Genomic DNA, 24,213 nt, shown 5'->3' with positions numbered 1-24,213 from the left:
AAATCCCTTTCATTACATCACCCAGTAAGATTCAAGGAAACTTAACACAGAGACAACCTAAAAAAGTTAGCTATGACCTCTGTCAGCAACCAATCAGGATACTCTTCCTGTGCCCCAGGAAGTTCAAAGTCAGAGGGGTATAAAACCCAGGGACTCTCAGCATTTCTGCTTTTTTTTTTTTTTTGCCCATGAGTCAAAACCATGTGATCCTGTCCATCATTAAACCATCTTTCCGAACAGCCACCATGTTTTCGGTGTCTTTCTCCCCACTTGAGAGAGAGATGGACATTTCTTCCAAAATGTGAGGGTTTTTTTTGGTGGGATCTAAAAGAGAATTGCATCCATGCCTATTCAGAGACTGTACTGAATACAGTGTGGCTTATACTCAGATAAATTGAAATGATTAAATTTATGGTTAAATGGTTAAAACCCCTGGACTTCTAAATTCGCCATGAATTCGATTGTACGTCTAGTCCATACTCAAGAGCAGCAACGAACCCAGGCTGCAGGATGAAATGTTCTCCAAACTCCAAAAAGTGCAGACGGAAAAGAGAGAAGTGTCTACTAATCGATGTCGACTACAATTCCCAGCAAGCCCCGGAGGAGGGAGTTTTTCGGCTGTGTGTGGAGGCGGGTTTGGAGGCGGGTTTGATTGCTTCGCTTATGTTGGTGCTTCATGGCCGCTGGAGGTTTCTTTGCAGCGGCCAATTGGTGGGATTCCTGAGTTCCTTTGCCCTGGGCTTTTTTTCGGCAGGAGCGTGCCCTCAGCGACTTACAATGGCTGGAGCTTCGGCACCCTTGAAAGTGTGCATCGTGGGGTCGGGAAACTGGTGAGTGAGAAATGCCATTTGCCTCGGAGTTGGCAGGGTGTCAACAGAGCTTGCACTTTGCTATGGCTGGTTTTTGTGGGGAGAAATCCCCGCATAGTTCATCCCTCCACGAAAACTGACAGCCTTCCTAAATTGGGCGTGGACAGATTTCCGACTAAGCCCTGCTTGGGTGCAGCTTTGTCGGGCAAGTGGGACTTTTGCACCTCACTCTTTTGCACATTGCTTTTTAAGGGTTGAAGGTTGCCCTTTCCCCGCTTGATGTGGTTGTTCCAAGTCAGTCTCTTCGTTAGGAAAGGGCGCTTGATTGTCCAGTGATGGCGGTGGCATTTCGCCTCCCAAGTGTTTAAACCTAATCCAGTTATTTACGATGGCATTCTCTCAGCCAGATCCTCCACCTGGATATGCTGGGTCCGGAATGATTGTAGATACTGTCTAACAGGGCCAGTGGTCACCTGACCCGGGGGGGGGGTTTAAAAATATATCTCTTGCAGTGATTGCAGTGCAAAAAAGGGTTTCCTTGCTGTATGGCACAGTAATTTATTTATTGTAGTTACAGACCAATAATTCCAGGGGATACAGCCAATTACAGAATTGGAAGGGGCCTTTGGCTATAAAAGAAGCAAATTCCATGCTGATAGCCATAAAAATGAACATAAAAATAAAACCTTGTAAGTGCCCTTATATAAATGTAAGTTGTAATTCCCATCTGGAGCCCTGTGTACTCATGTGGCACTGTGCTGAAATAATTCTTGGAAAAAATTGTAATAGTTTTGGGAAAAGATGCAAAAGTCAAAACACTTTCCCCATAAATATTTTGATGTTTTAGAGTCTAAAAACGTGATTATAGGGAAAATGCAATTGAGGTACAAAAATAATGGATGGGAAGAAGAAACAAAATCTTCCTTTCGAAACTTTAGGGCCTGGATGCATAGAATGAAGCTGACTGGAAATTGTTCATGCAGGATATACTGTGAAATTCATTGCCACATAAGAGACATGATGATGGCAACAAACCTGGACAGCTTTAAAAATGGATTGAATAACTTTGCGGAGTACAATTCTATCAAGGGCTGTCACTTGTGAATGCTCAATTTAGTTCCGGGTGGGGCAACATCCCTTCAGATATCAGGTGCAATAAGCATTGTTGGGAGAGAGATGTGTCTCTGTTTCACAAGCATTGCAGAGACCTGCATTGGTTGGTCCCAGTGAGAAACAGAGGGCTTAGGACTGGGACCAGTCTTTTCCTGACCCATTAGGACTGTTCTTCTGTTGATCAAACTTCCTATTAGAAATGAGGACGCTTTTATGGAAAACCATTTATATCTTGGTTTTTTTTCCAAAACTAAAAACCTAAATTAATCTGTATATTTCCTAGGTCTAAAATCTGTGATATTTAAATTAAAAGGATCAAACATTTGTTTCAAAAACCTTCAAAATTTTCCCGTTCTGCTTTTTCTCTCATATTAGCAACATTCCAAATAGTGCTAAGAATACCAATTTTAGAAACGGTAAAACTTTCTATTCTTTCTTCCCCATTCTTTAAAGAGAGAGAAAAATATCTTATCAGCTCATTCCATTCACTGTTGTGTAGTTGGCTGAAGATGAGGCCTGAACATATACAGGCATTATATGGATAATGCAGATAGACCTGAATTGCCATCGCTAAGCCATGCACATCATAAAGTGCAACATCAGTGACTACATCACTTAGCTACCACATTCCAGGTAGTTCTGGTTGTAACTCCAGATGTGCAGGTTATTAAGCATGAAGTGGAGGAAATAAAGAGTACAGTGGTGCTACAGGGGAAGAGGAAACCTAGCTTAGGCCAGGCATAAATTGGATGAGTGAGATGCTGCTCAGAAAAGCCAGGGAAAGAAATTAAGGGATGTCTTCCTGAGTGCAAGAGTAGGGAAAGAGTGTGTGAACTGAGTGTGGGTGTAGACATGCAGGCAGGCCAGGGAAAGAGGGAGTGGGGCAAATGTTTATGTGCAAATGCAAGAAAGTGAGAAAAAGAGGGTATACGGCACATGCAAACAAAGGGGGAAAGGAAAGCATGTCTATGTAAGCAAGTAAAGAAAGCTGGGGATGGGGGAGACTTAGCTAAGCAACTTGCACCTTTCTTTGCTAGCTTCCCCATTAACTTTGCTTATGAGAAGACAGTGGGACACCCACTTCAATCACATGACTAAGGGACACTGCAACTGATCATATGTTCAAGCTGGTTACCAAGCATCCCAATTTGGTCATGTGATCATGGGGGCCCTGCAACTGCCAGAACTTTGAGGATCAGCTTGTTAGACCTTCATTCAGTGTCAGCATTTGAATAGTTGATGAACGACTGTTCATAACTTCAGAAACACCTGCTTATCCATATCCATTGTAAGTTTATCCCTATTTTCAGTTGTTTCCAAATGTAAGGAAAACAGCTGTATTCATATGACACTGAATAAAAAAATAACCAATTACACTTTAGCTTAGTGTAAACAATTGTGACTTGCTTGTAGTCCATTGAGCCACATAAATCAAGAAAATTGAGTTACCCTCCTAAAATATAAAGAGATTTTTATTATTAATGCAGAATACAGAAAGCTCACACCAAATATGGTAGTTCTCTTGAAAGTATCAAAGGCAAGATTAATTGATTTACAACAGTGAATTAGCTTGGAATGCTTTTTGATCTAATTTTCCTTCAATCAGTCTTAATGAACCAACAAGTACTGAATATAGAAATAATTTATTTTATTTATTTATTTATAATTTAATTTCTATACCGCCCTTCTCCCGAAGGACTCAGGGTGGTTTACAGCCATATTTAAAAACACGAAATACAAACAGCAAGTTTAAAACAGAATTAAAAACAAATATTTAATAGACCAAATAAACTAAAACGGTCATAGACTGACATAAAACCCATTTAAAATTGAAATTAAAAATTACGCTTAGGCCAGTCCCGCACGATGAAATAATAAAGTCTTAAGTTCACGTTTGAAGGTCCGGAGGTCGGGGAGTTGGCGCAACCCCAGAGGCAGCTCATTCCAAAGGGCCGGTGCCGCCACAGAGAAGGCTCTCCCCCTGGGGGCCGCCAACCGACATTGTTTGGTCGATGGCACCCTGAGAAGGCCCACTGTGGGAGCACACAGGTCATTGGGACGCTATCGGTGGCAGAAGGTGGTCTCATAAATAGCCCGGTCCTAAGCCATGGAGTGCTTTAAAGGTGATAATCAGCACCTTGAATTGCACCCGGAAGGCTACCGGCAGCCAGTGCAGGCCACGCAGGATAGGTGTTATGTGGGAGCAATGAGGTGCTCCCTCTATCACCCGCGCAGCCACATTCTGGACTAGCTGGAGCCTCCTGGTGCTCTTCAAGGGGAGCCCCATGTAGAGAGCATTGCAATAGTCCAGGTGGGAAGTGACGAGGGCGTGAGTGACCGTGCGTAAGGAGTCCCGGTCTAGGAAGGGGCGCAAAATAATAACCCTAAAATTCTAAAAAATTGATATAAATCAAAATATTTGTAGACATTGTTGGGAAAATTATAATCAGATTGATCATCTTGGTAATGCCCATTTAGTTGTTTTGGTCTAATGTATTTGATGAAATTGGAAAAATTGAGTAATTTTGTAAGTTAATTTTGTCAGTTTATTTTCTATATATCTCAAAAAATGTTTAAAAAAGTAACAGCCTAACATTTTTGTTAAGGGCCTAATTAACCTATCAATATATGGAAAACATATTGTTTTCAAAGATGTTTGGAAAATCTTTTGTTCAATCAAATGTTTGGGAAATTGTACAGGTAATTCTCCACTTATGACTAGTTGTTTAGTGACTGTTCAAAGTTATGATTGATCTCCCCTGGGCTACTTATCATCTGAATTCAAAGTTAGCTCCCCTGCAGTCATGTGATCCAGTTTAGGTTCTTGGCAACTGCCCCACATTTATGGCTTTTTCAGTGTTCCACAATCTAATTTCGGTTTCCAGCAAAAACTACCCATTGTAGACAATGGATTGCCTTAATGACTGCGGCATTTACTTAACCATATAGTAATTCATTTAACAACTGCTGCAAAAGTCATAAAATTAGGCACAGTCAAGTGGGGACCCCCTTATAATTCAGGATGAGCAGTCTTACCCCTGTAATTCTAGACTCAATTACAGTCATAAATCAAGGACTTTCTATTGTGTTCAATGGAAATGAGAGAGAAATTACGAGTGCCTATGATACTTTAGGACATTAGTAAAAAGGGTTTTTGTTTACCTGTTTAAGCCTCCATTGGTTGAAGTTGTCAACAGTTTTCTAAAAATTTGATAACATAAGAGGCAGGTTCGGTCTTCCTAATGAATAAACGTTCTGTCACCAGAGTAGACTCTGAGTAGACTGCCAGATAGATCTAATGTTCAATGCTAATCATTGGTGAAGGGAGTTCCAAAATGTATTTAAATTACATTTTTGCATTTATTAGGCTTTTTTCCCATTGAAAAATTGATATTTCATTGTGTTGATTAATGAACTATCAGAAACACATTAGGTTCTACACTCTATTTGAATAAATTGAGCAATTAATAGAAAGTTTCTTTTGGTCTGTCTTTCTGACATTTCTATTCAAATTCTATTACAAAATATTTAAAACCACTATTGTCTTAGTTCTGTTGATGTATGTTCTGCAACACAAGCTGATGAAGATCATGTAAACTGTTTAATATAATCAGTGGTTTGTTAGTTCTTATTTTGCTGCTTCAAAGACATAAGGTTATCTGAGTAATTACACATTTGAGAAAAAAAAAGTATGTGTTACTATTTGTAGATGTTCCTGAAAGTAAAACTCACAGAATTCTTTCAACATTCAGGAAATGGAACAATTTGTTCTTTTGCAATTCTGGTTCCCTTTGTTAGCTGTTAATTGGATCATAAAGTAATAAATTACTTTACAAGGGAAGCACCAGGGTAGTGATTAAGATACCAGGCTAGAAATTTTATTTATTTATTTTATTTTTATTTATTTATTTTGTCACAACAGTATATATAAGCATAAGCATGAAAATAACTATATAATATATAAGAATATATATAAGCATAAGTATGTAATAACTATATTAATTGGATATAATAAAAGGAAACAATAGGACAGGAGTTTTCTAAACCCAAGATTTCAAGTCTGGTGGCATAAGGTATTTTGTTGTATTCAGAGGAGTGGAGAACTCTTCTTGTAAAATATTTCTGGACACGTTCAATTGTATTGATATCTGAAATGTGGTGTGGGTTTCAGACAGGCAAGCTGTATTCAAGAATTGGTCTAGCAAATGTTTTATATGCTCTGGTTAGTAGTGTAGTGTTTCTGGAGAAGAAGCTATGTAAGATTAGGTTTACAACTCTTAAAGCGTCTGCCTAAGACACAAAGGCAGCGAAGTGATCTTAGGTCAGTTTCTCTGAGTTCAGGGAAAGAGGCAATAGCAACCTATTTTCAAAATCTTTCCAAGAATACCACAGGAACTAGACTAGGGAGTCACCAAGAGTCAACACTGGACAGAAATACTGGACAGAACAAAATAGGGGAGCTTTTTCTGAAAAGAGAAAGGTAAAAGAGTGGCAAATACTTGAAATCTAGGACCCTGATATTGTGGGTGAGCCCATTTTTTATTATGTTGATTGTAAGGTTTTTATTGTTGTTAGCTGCTATTTTATGCAGTCATATTGTTTGAATTATTGGATATGCTTTTATTTTGTCAGCCACTCAGAATCATGTATATGAGACAAATAACCACCAGGGGGCAGTATACACTTTTTTTTCTTCTGTTCAATTATGTTTGATTCTCAGAGACTGTCTAGACAAGTTCCTGCAGTTTTCTTGACTAGATTTTTCAGAAGTAGTTTGCAACTGTGTCCTTTCTAGGGCTCAGATGGTGACTGTCACCCACTGTGCTCAAGATGGGATTGGAACTCATGGTTTCTCAGTATCTAGCCTGATGTCTAAACCACTACACCAGATTGGCTGTAGCATACATTCACTGTCATTCTGTTTGAAACTTTTTGAGTTTAAATGGCCATTGATGTCACTGTGCGGCTGAAACTTTCTTTCAGGAATGGGACTGTGGCATTTGAGATGTCTATAAACAGTGCATTAGTTTTAGGAGCTTTCCTGGCACTGGAGCTTAATGGTGTTGTCCAGTGTTCAGTTCAGAATTTATGTAAAACCTCATAAAATATAAGCATGGCATAAGATAACAATGGTATATCTCTTGAAAAGGAGGTAGACGGTGTATATCATTATAAAGATAGACTCATCTATAAACCATGTGATGATTTGTAGATGGAAAGCATGAAAAGAAGATGTGTATGACAAGATTAATGCATATTGAGCACAGCATAGGACATTTGCCTTGCAAATTTATTAATTTATATGTTGCTTCGTGGCCTCAGAGAAATACTCTGTGTGTGTGCTTAGCAAAGTAGTTTGAATGAGCTCTACCACCAGGACATTTCTCTTTCAATAATAGCCCTACAATTGAAAATCATATGAATTAATTGGAGCTATTATCTGATGATTACATTTCTTCCTTCCTCATTCTTAAATTGCGTATTTTATAGTTTGCATATTTTATATATTTTATAAAATGTATATTTTATAAAGCATATAATTATTATCTTTTTCAGGGGGTCTGCTGTGGCTAAAATAATAGGCAACAATGTAAAAACAATGCAGAAGTTTGCTTCTACGGTGAAAATGTGGGTTTTTGAAGAAACTATTAATGGGAGGAAACTTACAGATATCATAAATAATGACCATGAGAATGTGAAATATCTTCCTGGATATAAACTACCAGAAAATGTGGTAAATATTGGAATGGATATATCTCAATACACTTTATCTTGATATCACATGACATACAGTTTCTGAAAGTAAGAAAACTCTTTTGGAAATTTCTAGTCTTTTGTGAATATCTACTACCAAACCAATTATGGGAAAATTGGCTACCTAACCCCTCACTGAATCTCAGACTTGGCTTATTATTTTTACCTTATGGGGATAAATTAGATATTTTTCCAGAGATTGAAGAAAATAAAGCAGTTTTCATTGACATGTATATATTATTCTGACCTAGACTTCCCAAGAGCATGAAGCAGACTCCTTGTCCTGACAAAAAACCCTTTTTATTAAGTTGCTGTGAATTCCTTTCATTCACATCCAGCAAAGTCTTTCAAGGGAGAATTTACAGTCACAGATCTTATCTGGTTTGGAGAGCTGCCAGGCCGATATTTTCAAAACTTGGCAAGAAGTCTCTGAGAGTCACAAACCAATTAAGCGAACTAATGATCTCCTACAAACTCCCCTCCCCTTTCGCTCCTCTTTATTCCCTATAGGAGGGGCCATTTACCATCCACCTGTGGCTTTACTCCTGAGTCGAACCTTGTTCCTCAGCTGTTCCCTTCTCCTGGCAGCTCTGCACATGCGCACACTGGGAACAGGCTCCAGCTGTTCTTCTGCCCCATTGATGTCCGACTCCGAAGGCAGCTGACAATTGTCAGATGGCCCTGGCCCCATCTCTGCCTCAGACGCAGAGCACTCATCAGAGCCTTCCCCAGACTCCAGGACTGGCCACATGTTCCTCCCTAATCTCCTCACTGTCTGAGTCTGCCACCAGCTCTGCTAACCGCTGGTGGGCCACAACGTATATGTTAAATTTCAAAAGAACAACTGCCATCTACCACAAAAAGTCAAACATAGGGTGTCTTCCTTTGAAGAGTTTTTCCAATAATTTCATTAGAATGCTGTGGTTATACTTTTAGCGTACTTCCATTAAAATACTTTAAATCTAGAATAAATACATTTAAGGAAAAGATATAGTAAATGTCAAAGAGAAAAGAAAGGAAAAGAAAAAAGAGAAAACAGAATAGAAATCATGAAAAATATACAAAAGAAATAGTTTTGAAGCATCCTCTTTTTTTTCTGTGTCAACTGCCTTTATTATTATTTTTAATTTAATATAAATAAAAAGAGCAACATATTCAAAATCCATATAAACAGTGTGTTGTTCTCTAGTAGTAATCTAGTAACAACAGTGCTTTTCCCTCATAATATTAATACATATTAATTAATATTTATCAAAATTAATAAGTTATAATAATCAACCCTAATAGTAAAATTAATCTTTCTCTTGTGATTTTAGAAGTTCTAACTTCTTTTTCTCTTATTTAACCATCAACAGAACAGATCCCATATCTCAAAATATTCAGTCTTTTCTGTTCTTTAATTTCAAGTATTAGTTTATTCATTTCTGCACATTCTAAGATTTTTGTTACTATCTGTTCTTCTGTAGGAATCTCCTCGCCCTTCCAATGTTGTGCAAACATGATTCTGGCCGTTGTTAATACATGTATTATTAAATATACATTCCTTTTACTGAATTTTTCTGGTTTAATGCCCAACAAAAATATTTCCGGTTTTAAATCTATATGTTCCTTTATCATTTTTTCTATCCAGTGTGTATTTTAGTCCAATATTTTTTTGCTTTTGGGCATGTTCACCACTTGTGGTAGTACTAGCCCAGGGTTTGGTTGCACTTCCAACACTTGGCAGACATATTCTTAAACATTCTAGCTACTCTTGCTGGAGGGAAGTATTATCTATAAAATATTTTGTATAGGTTTTCTTTATATGCAATGTACAGTACATTGTCAATGTATAGTTTCTATCCCAATTATAATCAAACATATATCTCTAATATTACATCATATTTCCATTCTATCCACAACCTATTGTTTCTAAATCTTTCATCAAAACCATGTCACAAAATTATTTTTTACACAAAAAGTCTAGAAGGCTTTGGTTATAAGTACATTCCAAATTTTATTGTTTCTTTGTATTTATAATTTGCTACTATGGTCAACTGGATATGTAGATATTAATATCTTGGCTATTCAATTATTCATTCTGGAAATTACAGTTTTCCAGTTCTGTCTGCTATAATACAATTTATAAACACATTTTGCAGAGTGTGTGCATTTTTAAAAAACTATTATTTTTAAATGGTTTTTCTTTTGACTTTACTATATGAATTTGCTATTTCTATTAATTAAATGCAATTTAAAATAAATAATAGTTAATTGGGTATCGGTGAACGTGATTACACATTTCTTCTTCTTCTTTTCTTTCCCAATTATTTTGTTTTCAGGTTGCAGTTCCAAATCTGACTGAAGCTGTGAAAGATGCAGACTTGTTGGTTTTTGTCATTCCCCACCAGTTCATTTATAAAATCTGTGATGCAATTACTGGGCATTTAACAAAGCAAGCTGTTGGTATAACTCTTATTAAGGTACAGCAAATAAGACACAAATGTTTCTTTTTGTGTACAAAATGATACGCTAAATTATTAACTTATGTATTCAATTTCTGTAACTGCTCTTAATTGAATCATGGAGTACAACTCAACTAAAGTCATTCTGGGGGTCTTATTAAATAACCATTCAATAAAGGTGCAGATAAAGATTTCTATAGAAATATAGACTAGGGAATCTTAGTGATGAAATGTCAGGGATAGCATCATGATTCAGACTACAAGCTGAAGTCTCATTCATTCAGCCCACAGAAGCACTGAAGGGCAGCCTTTCCATGTTAAGAGAGTAGGAAGGTGGAAGGTAGAATATATTCAGGAGCAGCCAGATGCTGGGTAATAGATCAATCCAACATATGCTCAGGAAGAGGCTGACATTCCTGTAGTTATATTCCCACTTGTATATAATTTATTTATTTAAAGCATTGCTATAGTCACCCATCTTACATTCATCTCTTGGCGGCTCCCAATCACATCATAACATTAAAAACACCATACTATAATTATAATAATTAAATGCAATAAAAACAACAAAAGCCCGGTTCTTTTGTGTGGTCATTTGTTATTGGAATTGCTGTCCTTGACAGCCAAATCTTAAATGCTTTGCTGTGAAATGTTCTATATTTTTACTGTACATTTTTTTGGAAACTAACTTTCCTTTTACTCAGGTAATGAATGCCCACTTGCCCAATGCACTAGAGCTACTGGTATGAACTGTGTTGCTTTTGGCCTTGGACTGTAATCATCTCCTGCTGAATTTACAATTTAATGTTGCTTAGCTAACTGATTTCATCCTGAAGGATCTAAGACAAGACATATCTAAGTTTTATTTGGCTTCAGTTTTGGAGCTACATGTAAAATCATCAACTACTTCTCCAATGTATATGTGAATTTCTTTTAATTTCATCATTGGATTCTAAACAATTTTTAAAGAAAAAAAATCATAGTTCTGAGTTGCCAAGTCTCCCTTGAATCATGAGCAGCTACTTCAGAAAGGATAAATTTGCTTCCACCTACTAGAAGGCAGGTTGCACAATTTTCCTCTGGTTCAATTCAACCTAAAGTGGAAGATCTGATAGATTACCGTATATACTCGAATATAAGCCGATCCGAGTATAAGCCGAGGTCCCCAATTTTACCCCAAAAACTGGGGTAAACTGGGGACTCGAGTATAAGCCGAGGGTGGGAAATGAGGCACCTACCGGTTGGGGAAACCCTCCCTCCCTCAGCTGAGAAGGCTGGCGGCTCCCCCGCCCCGCCCTCTCACTGCACCGGCAGGGCTTCCTCGCGCCGTCCGGTAAAATGTGAAAAAAAGAAAAAAAAAAAACTCGAGTATAAGCCGTATATACTCGAGTATAAGCCGAGGGGCTTAAAAAAAAAAAAACTCGAGTATAAGCCGTATAGACCCGAGTATAAGCCGAGGGGACGTTTTTCAGCACAAAAAACGTGCTGAAAAACTCGGCTTATACTCGAGTATATACGGTATTAGTACATTTACATTTTAAATTTACCATAATTAAAACTAAATATAGTCAGTGTGATTATTTTCAATCATATATTTAAGAATATTTTTATGTTAAAAATTAGTTTAGTAGTAGCTCCTTGACATTTCTAGAGCCATAACTTTCAGAAATCCTGAATGTTCCTATATGTTGTGAAGATTGTACACCTCCTTATTTCAGTTATTCAATATACTTGTTTAGATTCTGGTTTTTTATTGTATCATGGTGACAACTCTGCATTTATTTCATAAATCATATTAATGGATTTTGGGAAAGGAAAGATTGGTATGAAACCAAATTGTAGTTTTCCAACCTCTATTCTTTAGGTAAAATAAATAATGTGGAAAATATTTTTTTTTCTTTCTACATGTTGCTGCTTTTCATTAGATTTTAATGGATGCCCTAACTGAAAAATTAGGTAGGCTCAGAAGTAGCTTTACTTTTGCCAGTCATGGTGTTCTAGTAAAATAATTCAATATGTTTCCCTTATTTTTGAATAGTGATTTTAAAATGTTGAAAGGAAAAAATGCTAAATGTTGATTTAGTACAGGACAGAAATGTGTGTAAATCAGGATCTAAATTCTAAAGAACCGTGCTTAAAATATATCGTAAATTGAACACATCTGATTGTAAGATGTCAGTAAAGATTAGATAACTCTGTATGCTATGAAAAATGCCATTGTAAAGATCATCCAAATCAACTGTAATCACTGCTTTCCTATGTTTCTTGCAGGGTATTGATGAAGGCCCTGAAGGACTCAGACTCATCTCTGATGTAATTCGGGCAAAAATGGGGATAGATATCAGTGTGTTGATGGGAGCAAACATTGCCAATGAAGTAGCTGCAGAGAAATTCTGTGAAACCACAATAGGTAAATTTCAAAAAATAACATGATGCTTTTCAATAAATACCTTCATTTCAGTTTTGCCCAACCCTCACTTGCATTTGTTCATATTTGGTCTCTAATCCTATCCATGGATTAATTAGATGTCATTGAACCTAGTGATGCTGAAATTTATAGTACGATATTGCACACAATCCTCAGTAACAAGAATAAGTAGCAAATATTTCCTTTGTGAGGAAAGAAAGGATATTCCCACTTGTTATTCTCCTTTTAAAAAAAAGACATTTCTAAATTTCCAGCTGTGTTTTTAAAAATATCAGGAGAGTTGCTGTTCATAACATTGGGTCGGTTCAGGAATATCTACAGCAACAATCATTGGCTTCAAAATGACAAATGCAACTGGGTAATCAAAGCTTTGCTCCTTATAACTGACCATTGCATGCATTATATAGGTATAAAAAGAATCAGAGTTTTGATTGCTAAATCATGCTTCCCATTTTAAAGCCAATGATTATTGCAGCAGATGCCTTTCCCACTGCTCTTCACTGCCAGTGCAACAACCTTTTGCTCTCAATAAAGTTGCATTTTGTTTTTCATTTCAGTAACATTGTAAAGCCAGGGAAATAACTGAAGCCTGGAAAATGGCCCCTTGTCAGTTAACAGGAGTGCTGATTTACTACCAGCTTATCAAGTACTTAGGAGTCGAGGGCTTGGCCACACAAGGAAACAACAGCCAATCACCAGCCACCAACAACCAATCAATTAATAGGAAGGCACCACATAAATATGACTCACAGAATAGCGTATTCCAGTAGAGAGAAGTTCCCTGAAGATGGGCATGAGTCCAAAAGCTCAGCAGAGTAAATTTCTGGTCCAACCCAGATTCGATCTTAAAGCAAATTTCTTCAAGCAGAAGCCCTCCAAGGATTTTGAGACTATAATTCTAGAATGTTCAACCAGGATTGAAATCTTGGAAGTTGTTGGGCCAAGGCATCTAGAGAATGTCAGATTGAATTATATGAGGAATAGTGTAATCCAAGATAGGTCTACTTAAAATGAAATTCTATAGAGGTTCAATGAATTTAACTATCAGTCAAGCAATAACAATATGATACAATAGTTTGACATATATCAAGGCCATCCAAATTCTGCATGTGTTTTTTGTATTATAGCTGAGAAATCACGTCTTATGTATTGCCGTTGTATCTCAAGTATGCCTGTTTTGTCAGTAGTATGATTCTTTGATAAGATAAACTAGGATGCTAGAGGTATGAAATATGTATTGCCTTGGCTGATTCTGTATTAGGCAAAGGGTAAATTGGTTTTCTCTATATTATATTCGCCATAATACACCAATACAAAATAAAGAGACCTTTACTAATAAGAACCTACATCAGATGCAACCACAAATAAAATATGATTAGACAGCATAGAATTGAACATACATACAAAAATCATCAAGTGTTAACCTCTATAGATTTTCCCCAAAGGTGCTTTTCCAAAAGGCAACTGGATTTTTTGGGTATTTTTCCTTGAAAACATTTCATTTGTCATTCAAAAAGCTTCCTCAGTTCTGACTCTTCTGAACCCCCTTGGATAAGAAGTGAAACATTTTCAAGGGAAAAACCAAGAAAGTCCAATCCAGTTGCCTTTTGGAAAGGCAGCTTTGGAACAATCATGACCTGGATGATTGAGAATCTCCATAGACCTCTAGAGATTTCTTGGTTCATTTCTCATCGCTCAGTAAAATCCTATCTTAACCATTCTGGTATGAATTAACAATTGCTCTGGAATCAGGAAGGATTTGGAAATACAGCATGCTAAAGATTCAATAGGTTCATTTTTAGTTATGTTGTGTAAAAGTTTTCTTTTGTTTCTTGCTTGGAAATGCAGATATGATAACTAAATGATATTAGCAATTTTTCCCCTTTCCTCTCCCTACTTCCCAACAAAAACAGGGTGCAAAATCTTGGAAAATGGCCTCCTTTTCAAAGAACTTCTACAAACTCCAAACTTCAGAATAACTGTTGTGGATGATGCTGATACAGTTGAGATTTGTGGTGCTCTTAAGGTACTTTTTTGTTGTTGTAAAGATGGCATTAAAAAACTAAATTGCCTCCTACCAGTCCAAAGACTAGAGAAACACTTGCTGAAGAGTTTGTTATCAGAACTGATTTCAGTGTTTGCTTCCTCTGCAATCTTCAGTAACATGTTGGTGCCAAAACTATCTCATTGGATTAATGTAAAATTTCTCTCAGTACACAGGCACTCACATCTTCTCATTTCAAAAGCACTTTGAAATAGGTGTTTTAGATTTTTATTGTTGGTTGGTTAATGGTAGGCAACAAGAACTAGGGCAGCTTTTCCCTTTTTAGCCAATTAAGGTATATCTCATGGATAAAATTGGAATTGGACTAAGTTCATGCAAGATTCACATAAAATTAAGATTGGTAGCCAAGATTTGTAACCATGGTGAATTAAGATTTTTATATCTTGGTTTATAATCCTACATGACACTGAATGGTTTCACATATTGCAACATATCTTTTCATCTCTGAATGCGTTTCCAGACAAGATACAAGGCACTGAAACATAATTCTTAGAATTTCAGCCAACATGGCCACTGGGATATAATTCACTACATAAAGGTGATAGACAACTAGTTTGTGCCCTTTTTAAATGCATTCCCATTACAGCAAAGTGCTGATAAAATGTAAAATTAATTCTGGAAATTGGTAATTGTTTAAGACTATTCACTGTTATCATACAAATCAAACTTACTTTCAGAAATCAGAATTTCCTTTCTTCAAGATAATTCAGTTGCTTTACCACCAGATAATACTAGTGATTTATACATAAGGGCATACATAAGGGGTAGCTTACCAGTTTGATTTAGAAATGTGTCTGCCCGAAAAAAAACTCCAAAAAATGGGGTGGGCATCCTATCAGTTAAAGAGGATGATATGAAGAAACATAACAGGGTTCCTTTAGGGCACAGGTGTCAAATTCGATCGTGTCACATGACGTATTGTGATGTTTTTTGCCTTTGCAGAGCTGGGCTGAGCGTGGCTTGCACGTGACGCATCTGGTCTATGGGCCGCCAGTTTGACACCCCTATTTTAGGGGAATGGCTTTTCCCAGCAGATTATTAATGAAAGATATCAATGATATTAATATCATTTTGCGCTTGTAACATGTTTTCAAAATTCCAAATTTGCTTGCTGGCACCCAATCACCTTTTGTGACTTCCTGACAAACAAAGTTAATGGAGAAGCCACATTCTCTTAACAACCATTTTAGTAATTTAACAACTGCAATGATTCATTTAACAACTATGGCAAAAAAGGTCATAACATGGGGCAAAATTCACTTAATAAATGTCTCAACTTAGATACAGAAATTTTAGGTTCAACTGTGGTTGTAAGTTGAGGACTCTGTGTGTGGGTGTGTGTATGTTGAGAACATTAAATGTATGTGGCATGCATGTAACTGTAAGTTCAATGAGTTCTTCCATCATCCTGCAGTCTCTTTGCCTTTTCCATGTCATTTATTTAGAACATAGTGGCAGTAGGAGCTGGCTTCTGTGACGGTCTTTGCTGTGGAGATAATACCAAAGCAGCTGTCATTAGACTTGGATTAATGGAAATGATTGCTTTTGCCAAAATCTTCTGCAAGGGGCAGGTCTCAATTGCTACTTTCCTGGAGAGCTGTGGGGTTGCAGATTTAATCACAACTTGTTACGGTGGCCGAAATCGAAGAGTGGCTGAAGCATTTGTTAAAACAGGAAAGGTATATTACTTGTAGTGTTAAAAATACTTTCTCTCAACCCAGGAAGCTAACATATTTGGAATGATTCTTTTATTAGAGGGTAATAAGGTAATTTTTGCACTTAGTTATAACTTATATTATAGAAGCATAAACCCCAATATCTGCAAACTTACTTTTTAAAAAATTTCTAAACAGTACTGAAATTACAGAGTGGCCAAGAGGCCAGTTTTCTTCGTTTTTATAATGAATTTCTTAGTAAATATTTTAGAGGACTCTTAAATTGTGTTAAAATGAAAATAAGAAGAAAACAAATCCCACCCAAAGGTTAGTGACCATCCTGAATCAGAACTTCTAAAAATGCCTCAGGCAATAACTACTTTATTAAGAGTAATAGTAGAACTAGGCAAAGTCATAACCACAATGCCAGTGTATTCACAGACTGTGCTAATAGCAGATTAGCTGCTCATTGTAATAGGTAAGAGTTGGACTTGCTAATTGCTTACTTTGGTAGATTGGCAAAGGGCTAATCAACTAGGAAGTAGGATTTCTATCTGAAACTGTTAGCAAACAGTTGATATGAGGAGTGCTTATCATCTTACATTCTTATCTATATCAGTGAAACTTAGAAATACTTATTTTTAACGTTCAGAGTATTGAAGAACTGGAGCAAGAGATGCTGAATGGGCAGAAACTTCAAGGACCACAGACTTCTGCAGAAGTGTATCGCATTCTTCAGCAGAAAGGTTTGGTGGAAAAGTAAGTGAGCAACTAATCTACTGATTTCTTCCCCTATTTTCAACCCCAAATACCTCCCAAATCTGCTGTAAAAACGTTTGGATCTTTTGAGATTGTATTAGGAAGTAAGGACTCTGTTCTACTCAGAGAGTCTGCTAGGACTGAGGTATTAATGATTCCTGAGCTATATATTTAAATGATCTCCCACTAATAATATTAAAATACGTCTCATTCTGCTTGTTTTGACAGAAAATCAAACCGTAATTTTATCTAATCCTTTTAAAATCGTGTGCATGCTTAAAAATCTTTGCACACTTGATTACTTGAAAATTCAAGAAGTGTTTATCCTAACCTCCTGCAGTAGTTTTCCTGTACTTTACTTTTTTTAATCATAAGCAATATACCAATTTGTTTAACTGGCAGTTACTTTTAGGAGTTTCCTTTATATGTTCTCCCAACCTTTGCTTCTGTTTTATTGTAAAAGTTAGTAATAGAAAATAAAACAGAGAAACAAGACCTATAGTTTACAAAGAGGTTCAAAAACTCTTAACAGAATTTGATTTTCAGTTCTTGCGACTTGTGAAGTTCTTAAGATTTGTGCAGTTCTTATGATTTGAAAACTGAAATGGTTGGAAAAATTTTGGCTTTCCCATAAAGCAGGGATGGGAAACAATCCTGAGCCAGCATTCTGGGAGTTGAAGTCCACAGGTCATAAAAGGGCTATAATTCCTTACCTCTGCAAAAAGATAAACCAGTCTTGAAATTTTTGATATCTGGTTCCCATTTTTAACATATCCATAACAGGAACAAATAGAATAAATAAACATATGTTGTTCTTTTCTTTTAGCATTGGTCCTGCATGGTTGCAGGGCCCACTTGTTTTTGCACTGAACTCATCTAGTTCTTATAAGCAAAGCTATCAAGGCATGATGCAAGAGGGATTTTGTTAGTCACAGAGCAGAAGCCGATTCGGGCTGAGAAAGAGTGACATGTCCAAAGTCATTCAGCTGCCTTCCATGCTGAAGGGAGGATCAGAATCTGGGTCTCCCCATTCCCAACATGTTGGCACTCAATGAATACATTTAAAATGATCAAGTAACCTTTGCCTGAAGAATGCAGTGAAGGAAAAAGAAGATATGTTTCTCCTTTAAAATTTTTGTGATTTTTTTTATGCACTGTACTTTGTTAATTTAGGGGCTAGTCCATTTAAATATATTTGCCTCAACAGAAAAAGAAGATACAAAATAAATAGATAAATGGTATCTCAGATTTGTTTTGGACATCAGAACATTAAAAAGGTTGAACACTAATAGCTGTAATTGTCTCCCCTAGTAAGATGATTGCTTGTCTTATTTTTTAGGTTTCCACTATTTACTGCTGTTTATAAAATCTGCTATGAAGGAAAGCCTGTCCAAGAAATGATCTCCTGCCTCCAAAGCCATCCAGAGCATATATAAAGCACACTTTACCATTGTCACATTTCCTGCCTTTTCATACTCATTCATGAGTTCAAATTAATGTCATTGGCTTGTCTATCCATGAAGAAATTGCAGAAATATGTGTTTCTATGGATTTATCTAAATTATGTATTATACAACTCCTAGAATACTAGCTGTTATTTTTAGTGGCTAAGATTTAGTTGGCTTTCAAATATACTGTACAGAACTAGCACACTCCTCAAATTTCCTAATCCTCTTGTCCTATCTGAAATGCTTGATGTTCTTTTAAGCATAATTCTAATGCTTCCTTATCAAGCAGGGATTCATCTAGACTTCCCAATGATTCAAAGAGAAGATGCAGTTAGGGCAGAAATAAGATACTACAGTACTCCAAAAGTTTATTGGACTAAAGATCCTATCAGTGCCAGATTTAATAGCATTAATAGCATCAAGGAGAGCTTTAATTGTCAATTTTTGTAGACCTATAAACTGAGCACATCATATCAATATCACCTAGAAACTGCTTGCTAAAGTATAGTAAGCTGCAAGAACACGCATTCAGATTTTTTCAGTCAGATTTGCACATCTTGTATGGCATAGATTGCCATTTAATGAGAATGGTATCATTTAATTAGTGGGAAGTGGCATTAAAATTTTTAAAATTTAGATTTTAAAAATAATTTATTCTTAAAAGTAATTTTAAAAAATGAAGATTTTTCAAATGTGCTTTTAAAGTGATTGTGGCCTCTTTTTTAAAAAAAAAAAATACTGGCTTGCCAATCCAGTAAGTGTATGAAAGTACAGTTCCTAAAGACTCCCGTTCTATCAGGATGTGATGGGAATTGTACTCCTAAGGGTAAGATTGCTGTTTAAAGCAAAAATTTGCCCTCCAATATTTATCCCTTCTCTAATTCAGCTTTCTCCATTTTCTCGACCTAAGCTAAGAATTTAAGGTACCAAATCAAAACCTTTTTGATCTAGCTGTGATGCTTAACATCACACATTTTTAAACAATGCATAATCCTGTGGATTTATATACGCAGCTCCAAAGCTGCTCTTATCCTAGCTGAATATTATTAAGGTGATGATATAGGCCTATACATAAAGGTGAAGAATAGCTGTGTGAAAGTTTTTACATAGTGTTTCAAGACTGCAACCCATTATCATTCAGGTTGGCCTGCTGCCCAGTTCTTTCAGGTGGCATTTAACAAATAACCTGCTGTCGTGCTTTGATGTGTCAAAACTGTGAAGGTCAATTGAGGTTGGTATAGAATCTTTATTTCCTCAGCATATTGTTTGTCCATTTGTGGGATTAAATTAGAAAGAGCCAAAGAGTTCTTTTTTCCAGCAAGGTTCTGATATGGGAGTGTACAGCTTTTTTACTGAACTAACAATGGCATGTGTGCTTTTTGTTTACACTATCCAGCAGTCCAGTGCTTGAGACACAGAATTGACATACACCAGCCTTTAACCACCTGGAGAGTGACAGACTATTAAAAATCTGAAAAGCGTGGCCTCCACACATTTGAATTCTACCCACTAGGGAAGGCTAGTGCAGATAATTTAAGAGGAGTTGTTCTGGTTATATCCAAAGTGAATATACTTGTGGTTCCCATTATTTCGCAATTGCCCATTACTACAAAACATTACTATTTTAGCCGTTTTTATTTTGGTGCCTTTTTTTTTTTGGTTTCTGTTTCAATTGTTATTTGAGTTGCCTTTGGAAATCCATTTAGCAGGACCCAATTGTTAGGTATGACTGTTTAGAATGGGAATAAGATGTTTTTTGGGGGGAAAAAGACAAAAATCATGTTGGTTAAATAGGTAATAGTCTGATTAACAAACTATGTAAAGCTATCCTTTCAATTGCTGCCTTCATATCTGTGGAATTACTGCATCTGTCATATGTGACCAACATAGGTCAGTACTTCTGGGAGGCATTTGATTGGGGAAAGCTGACCTAACATATATGAAATTAATCATGTGTGAATACTAGTCTTCTTGATTATTATTAAGCTAAAATTAATACCTTGTCTTAGAATAATGGAATGATAGGGTGGAAGGCAGTAGTAGGTTCCACTTACCTTTGCTATCGGTTCGGAACTCTGAGCGCATACGCACACACTTCACTCACACATGGCGTTTCTCTGTGTGATGATGTCCAGGCGGGTGGGCGGAGCCTCCTGCCACCGCCACTACTGGTCCGCCTGAACTGGTGGTATCCCACTACTGGTGGAAGGGATCTTGGAGGTCTTCTAGTCCAGCCTCCTGCCTTAGACAGGACTCCTTATGCCATCCCAGACAAATGGTTGTCCACTTTTTTAAAAAAATCTCCAGCAATGGAGCACTCACAACTCCAGGAGGCAAGCTATTCCATTGATTAATCATTTTCACTGTCAGGAAATTCCTTATTTACAGATTGGAACTTCCTCTGAAGAGCTCCTACCCATTGCTTTTTGCTCTGCTCCCAGGTGTTATGAAGAATAAATTGAAACCCTCTTTCCCATGACAATTCTTGAAGTATTGGAAGATTGCTATCATGTGTCCCCTGAGCTTTCTCTTCATTAGGCTAAACATGCCTAGCTGCCTTAACCATTCATCACAATTTAGCTTCCAAACCCCTTATCATCTTTGTTGCTCTTCTCTACGCTCTTTCTGTCTATTCTTCAAAAAGCAGAATGGCAGCGTGGTTCCCCTACAGTTTATCCGTATAACAACCTTAGGCTGAGGACAATGACCACTGAAGGTTATTCAGTTTGCTTATAGGCTGATTGGCAGGATTTGAATCAAACTCCACTTACAGCTTGAAATGTTCATTGTTATACTAATTTGGACTACATCTATTTTACATATACTCCCTGGCCTCAGAGCACTAATTTAGGATGGTTTATTCTCCTGTTGAGCTCGTTCATTTCCTCAGTCACTTTTATTATGAATTATCTGTTTTAAGTGGCCTGAATAAGGTTATTGCATGATTTTTGAGATAGAAGAGGCTGACTCAAGCACAATCATTTCACAGTTGGGATCACATTAAAAATTAGGAAATCAAGATTTTTTAAAAAATTTCTACGCCATTGTTTTTCTTCCCTTACAGAAAATGTTAGAAAATTATTCTGAGATACAAGTCTCTGAGTTTTCCATGGGTGGCAGTCACAATTGACTATATATGGCAAGCATTATTCTTGTTTCCTTTTCCTCCTCTGAATTTTTTCTGTAGCACATGGAGTCTAGAATGGTAATTTGGTATAAGATTGGAGAACCCAGGACCCTGCAAATGTTGCAAGATCCTGCTTCCCATTAGCTCCAGTCAGGTGGTCAGTGATCAGAAGATGTCGGAGCGGTATTCCAGCAACGTCTGAAGGGACACTGAATTCCCACTCTTAATGTAAAAGGAAAGTAGCTCCTTCTTGAAAAACTCCAAAAAATGCTCCGAACTTGACCCAAATCTTTCTCAACTTGGATGCTTCCAGATGTGTTGAAAGGAGATGTAGTCCCAACACATCTGGAAAGCTGTCAGTTGGGTGTAGCAGGTCTACCCCAATGAAAATCTGGTATATTTGGCTTTAAGCAGTTAAAGCAATTTTTCTGCTGATGATGACTTAGAATGACTTGAATACAACACAGTAATGAAAAAATGTTTATACATTTGGAAAGGCACAATTGAGAAAACACATATTTCTCTTCAAAGCCTCCTAGGCCTAATATGAAGTGACTGCTTTTCTTTTAATATTGAATCTAAACTAATATTTCTGCCTTTTCTAACATTCAATATGTATAGCCATTTTGTATATGTGTTTGTAATATGCAAAGGGTTCTGTAAACTGAATGTGATGAGTTATGCATATTGTCAAATTGTTTAAAACTATTTACTCCTATTTTACTCCTTTTTCCCCCACTTGATTTTTAAAATCAGATGGAAGAGTTAGTAAAAAATTTATCTATGTCACTCATTGTTATTGTTTTCAATAAAACATAATATTTTGTGTTTCTTACTTGTACATTCAGTGCTTAGGATTTGTTACTTTCTCAATTGTATTTGCTACATTAATTTCTTCAGAAAGGGAGGTTCTAACCTTCTAACAAAAGGTTAGAAACTGCCAATGTCTTTTTCCTAATGCCTGGATGATTAATATAACATAGTCACTTACAAACAGAAATTCAGGTAATACAGGAGTTGACCTAGTAGTATTTTATAGGAGTATTTTTATTTGCTATGTACATATTTAGTAAATACAAAACGTATTTTCCCCACAACAACTAGTATCAATACAACTTTTATTAATGCCAGATAAAATGTGAAAAAGTAGAATAAGTAGGGGAAAGGATGTAAGGACATCTGCACATTTGTGAATAAATGTAGCATATCAAAGTATATCTCCAAGGCTTACAACACGAAGTACACTTACTTTTTTAATGATTCTTATTTCTGAGTAAACATACATAACATAGCTTTAAGTATAGCAAAGCAAACCATATTCCAGTTAATAAGATTTACTTACCTTTTATCATGAGAAGCTATAGAAATTCAAAATTAGTAACAGGTTTAAATGCAATGGCTTCTAGCTAAAATAGCAAAACAATTGAATCTACACATTTGAGATGCAGTTATTTTCAATTCATTTCATTTTCAATTCAGCGGTGAAATGCACTTATCTTCACTACCGGTTCAGGAATGTGAGCATGCGCCTCTTCTGTGCATGCACAGACACTCCAATGCGCAGAGGGTCAAAAACAGGACATAACGATGTCCTGGCGGGTGGATGGAGCCTTCTGCCGCTGGCACTACCAGTTCGTGCGAGCCGGATAGATCCGGCTGGATTTCACCACTGTTTTCAATTCATTTTGAAAGAGTTTTACAGGTAGTCCTCGACTTACAACCACAATCAAACCTAATGTCTGTTTCTAAGCAAGGCAGAATTTAAGTGAGTTTTGCCCATTTTATGATTTTTTGCTATAGTTGTGAAGTGAATCAGTGAAGCCGTTAAATGAATTGTGGTCATTAAGCAAACCTGGCTTTCTCCATTGACTTTGCTTGTCAGAACCCAGCTGGAAAGTTTACAAGTGATGATCACGTGAACCTGACATAGTGCAACTGTTATAACTATATGCCGGTTGGCAAGTACCTGAATTTTGATCATGTGATCATGAGGATGCTGCAATTGTCGTAAGTGTGAAAAATGATCATGTTTCTTTTTTCAGTGCTATTGAATGAATGGTCACTAAAAATGGTTGTAGGTTGAGGACTACCTATATATCACTTTCTAAATTGCATGTCTGCTTTTAGTACATTTGAGACTTGATTCTATTTATTTGCAGTTAAACAACCAACTGTATATATTCCTGCTACAAGTACTTTGAAGTAATAAAGAGCTCCATACAAGAAGTAAAACATTCATCTGGGAAACAAGCTGCAAATTAGTCAGAGTAATGGAAAGGGCTGTTCTTCATAAAAGGGAAAGACGAACAAGCATATATGGACTGCTTGATGCCAAGCTTTTGCACAACACCACATTGAATATAGACAGTGGTAGGATTCAAATAATTTAACCAACGGTTCTTCCTAACAACCAGATGGATGGGTGTGGCTGGGTGGGGTCATGTGACTTGAGTAGACATGGCCAACTCGACGTTACGGCAAGGCCCACTGCCATCTCCTCATTGCCAGTCTGCTGGCAAACAACGAATGCTGCAGAAATAGGGCAATTTCCTATGTACTGTTCCGAGCCCCTTCCCCCTCTTCGAGCTGACAAAATCCCATCTAAGGATTG

The 24,213-nt window shown here is 36.8% G+C and overlaps 1 protein-coding gene across 3 annotated transcripts; it reads left to right on the top strand.

Annotated features, from left to right (window-relative positions):
* Positions 1-239: 239 nt before the first annotated feature.
* Positions 240-22,443, top strand: GPD1L (glycerol-3-phosphate dehydrogenase 1 like). 3 transcript variants are annotated; one of them, XM_058183759.1, is made up of 8 exons: positions 243-830; positions 7,479-7,656; positions 9,998-10,138; positions 12,392-12,530; positions 14,462-14,574; positions 16,059-16,292; positions 16,921-17,027; positions 18,367-22,443. In XM_058183759.1, the coding sequence occupies exons 1-8, from the start codon at positions 511-513 to the stop codon at positions 18,461-18,463; spliced, it is 1,329 nt and encodes a 442-aa protein (XP_058039742.1). In that variant the 5' UTR covers positions 243-510; the 3' UTR covers positions 18,464-22,443. The 3 variants fall into 3 exon arrangements, with proteins under 3 accessions (XP_058039743.1, XP_058039744.1, XP_058039742.1); XM_058183760.1 differs by lacking the exon at positions 7,479-7,656 and having other exon boundaries at positions 240-830; XM_058183761.1 differs by lacking the exon at positions 16,059-16,292 and having other exon boundaries at positions 240-830.
* The last annotated feature ends 1,770 nt before the right edge of the window (positions 22,444-24,213 follow it).

The sequence above is a fragment of the Ahaetulla prasina genome, chromosome 4, assembly GCF_028640845.1.
Source record: "Ahaetulla prasina isolate Xishuangbanna chromosome 4, ASM2864084v1, whole genome shotgun sequence".
NCBI lineage: Eukaryota > Metazoa > Chordata > Lepidosauria > Squamata > Colubridae > Ahaetulla > Ahaetulla prasina.
The sequence above is the reverse complement of the archived record's forward strand: the minus strand, read 5'-3'. Positions and strand labels throughout refer to the sequence as shown.

Coding starts and splice junctions, on each gene's coding strand:
- GPD1L (XM_058183759.1), top strand. CDS start 511: ATGAAATGTTCTCCAAACTCCAAAAAGTGCAGACGGAAAAGAGAGAAG. Junction 10,139..12,391: donor TTGGTATAACTCTTATTAAG/GTACAGCAAATA, acceptor TGTTTCTTGCAG/GGTATTGATGAAGGCCCTGA. Junction 17,028..18,366: donor CAGAAAGGTTTGGTGGAAAA/GTAAGTGAGCAA, acceptor CTTATTTTTTAG/GTTTCCACTATTTACTGCTG.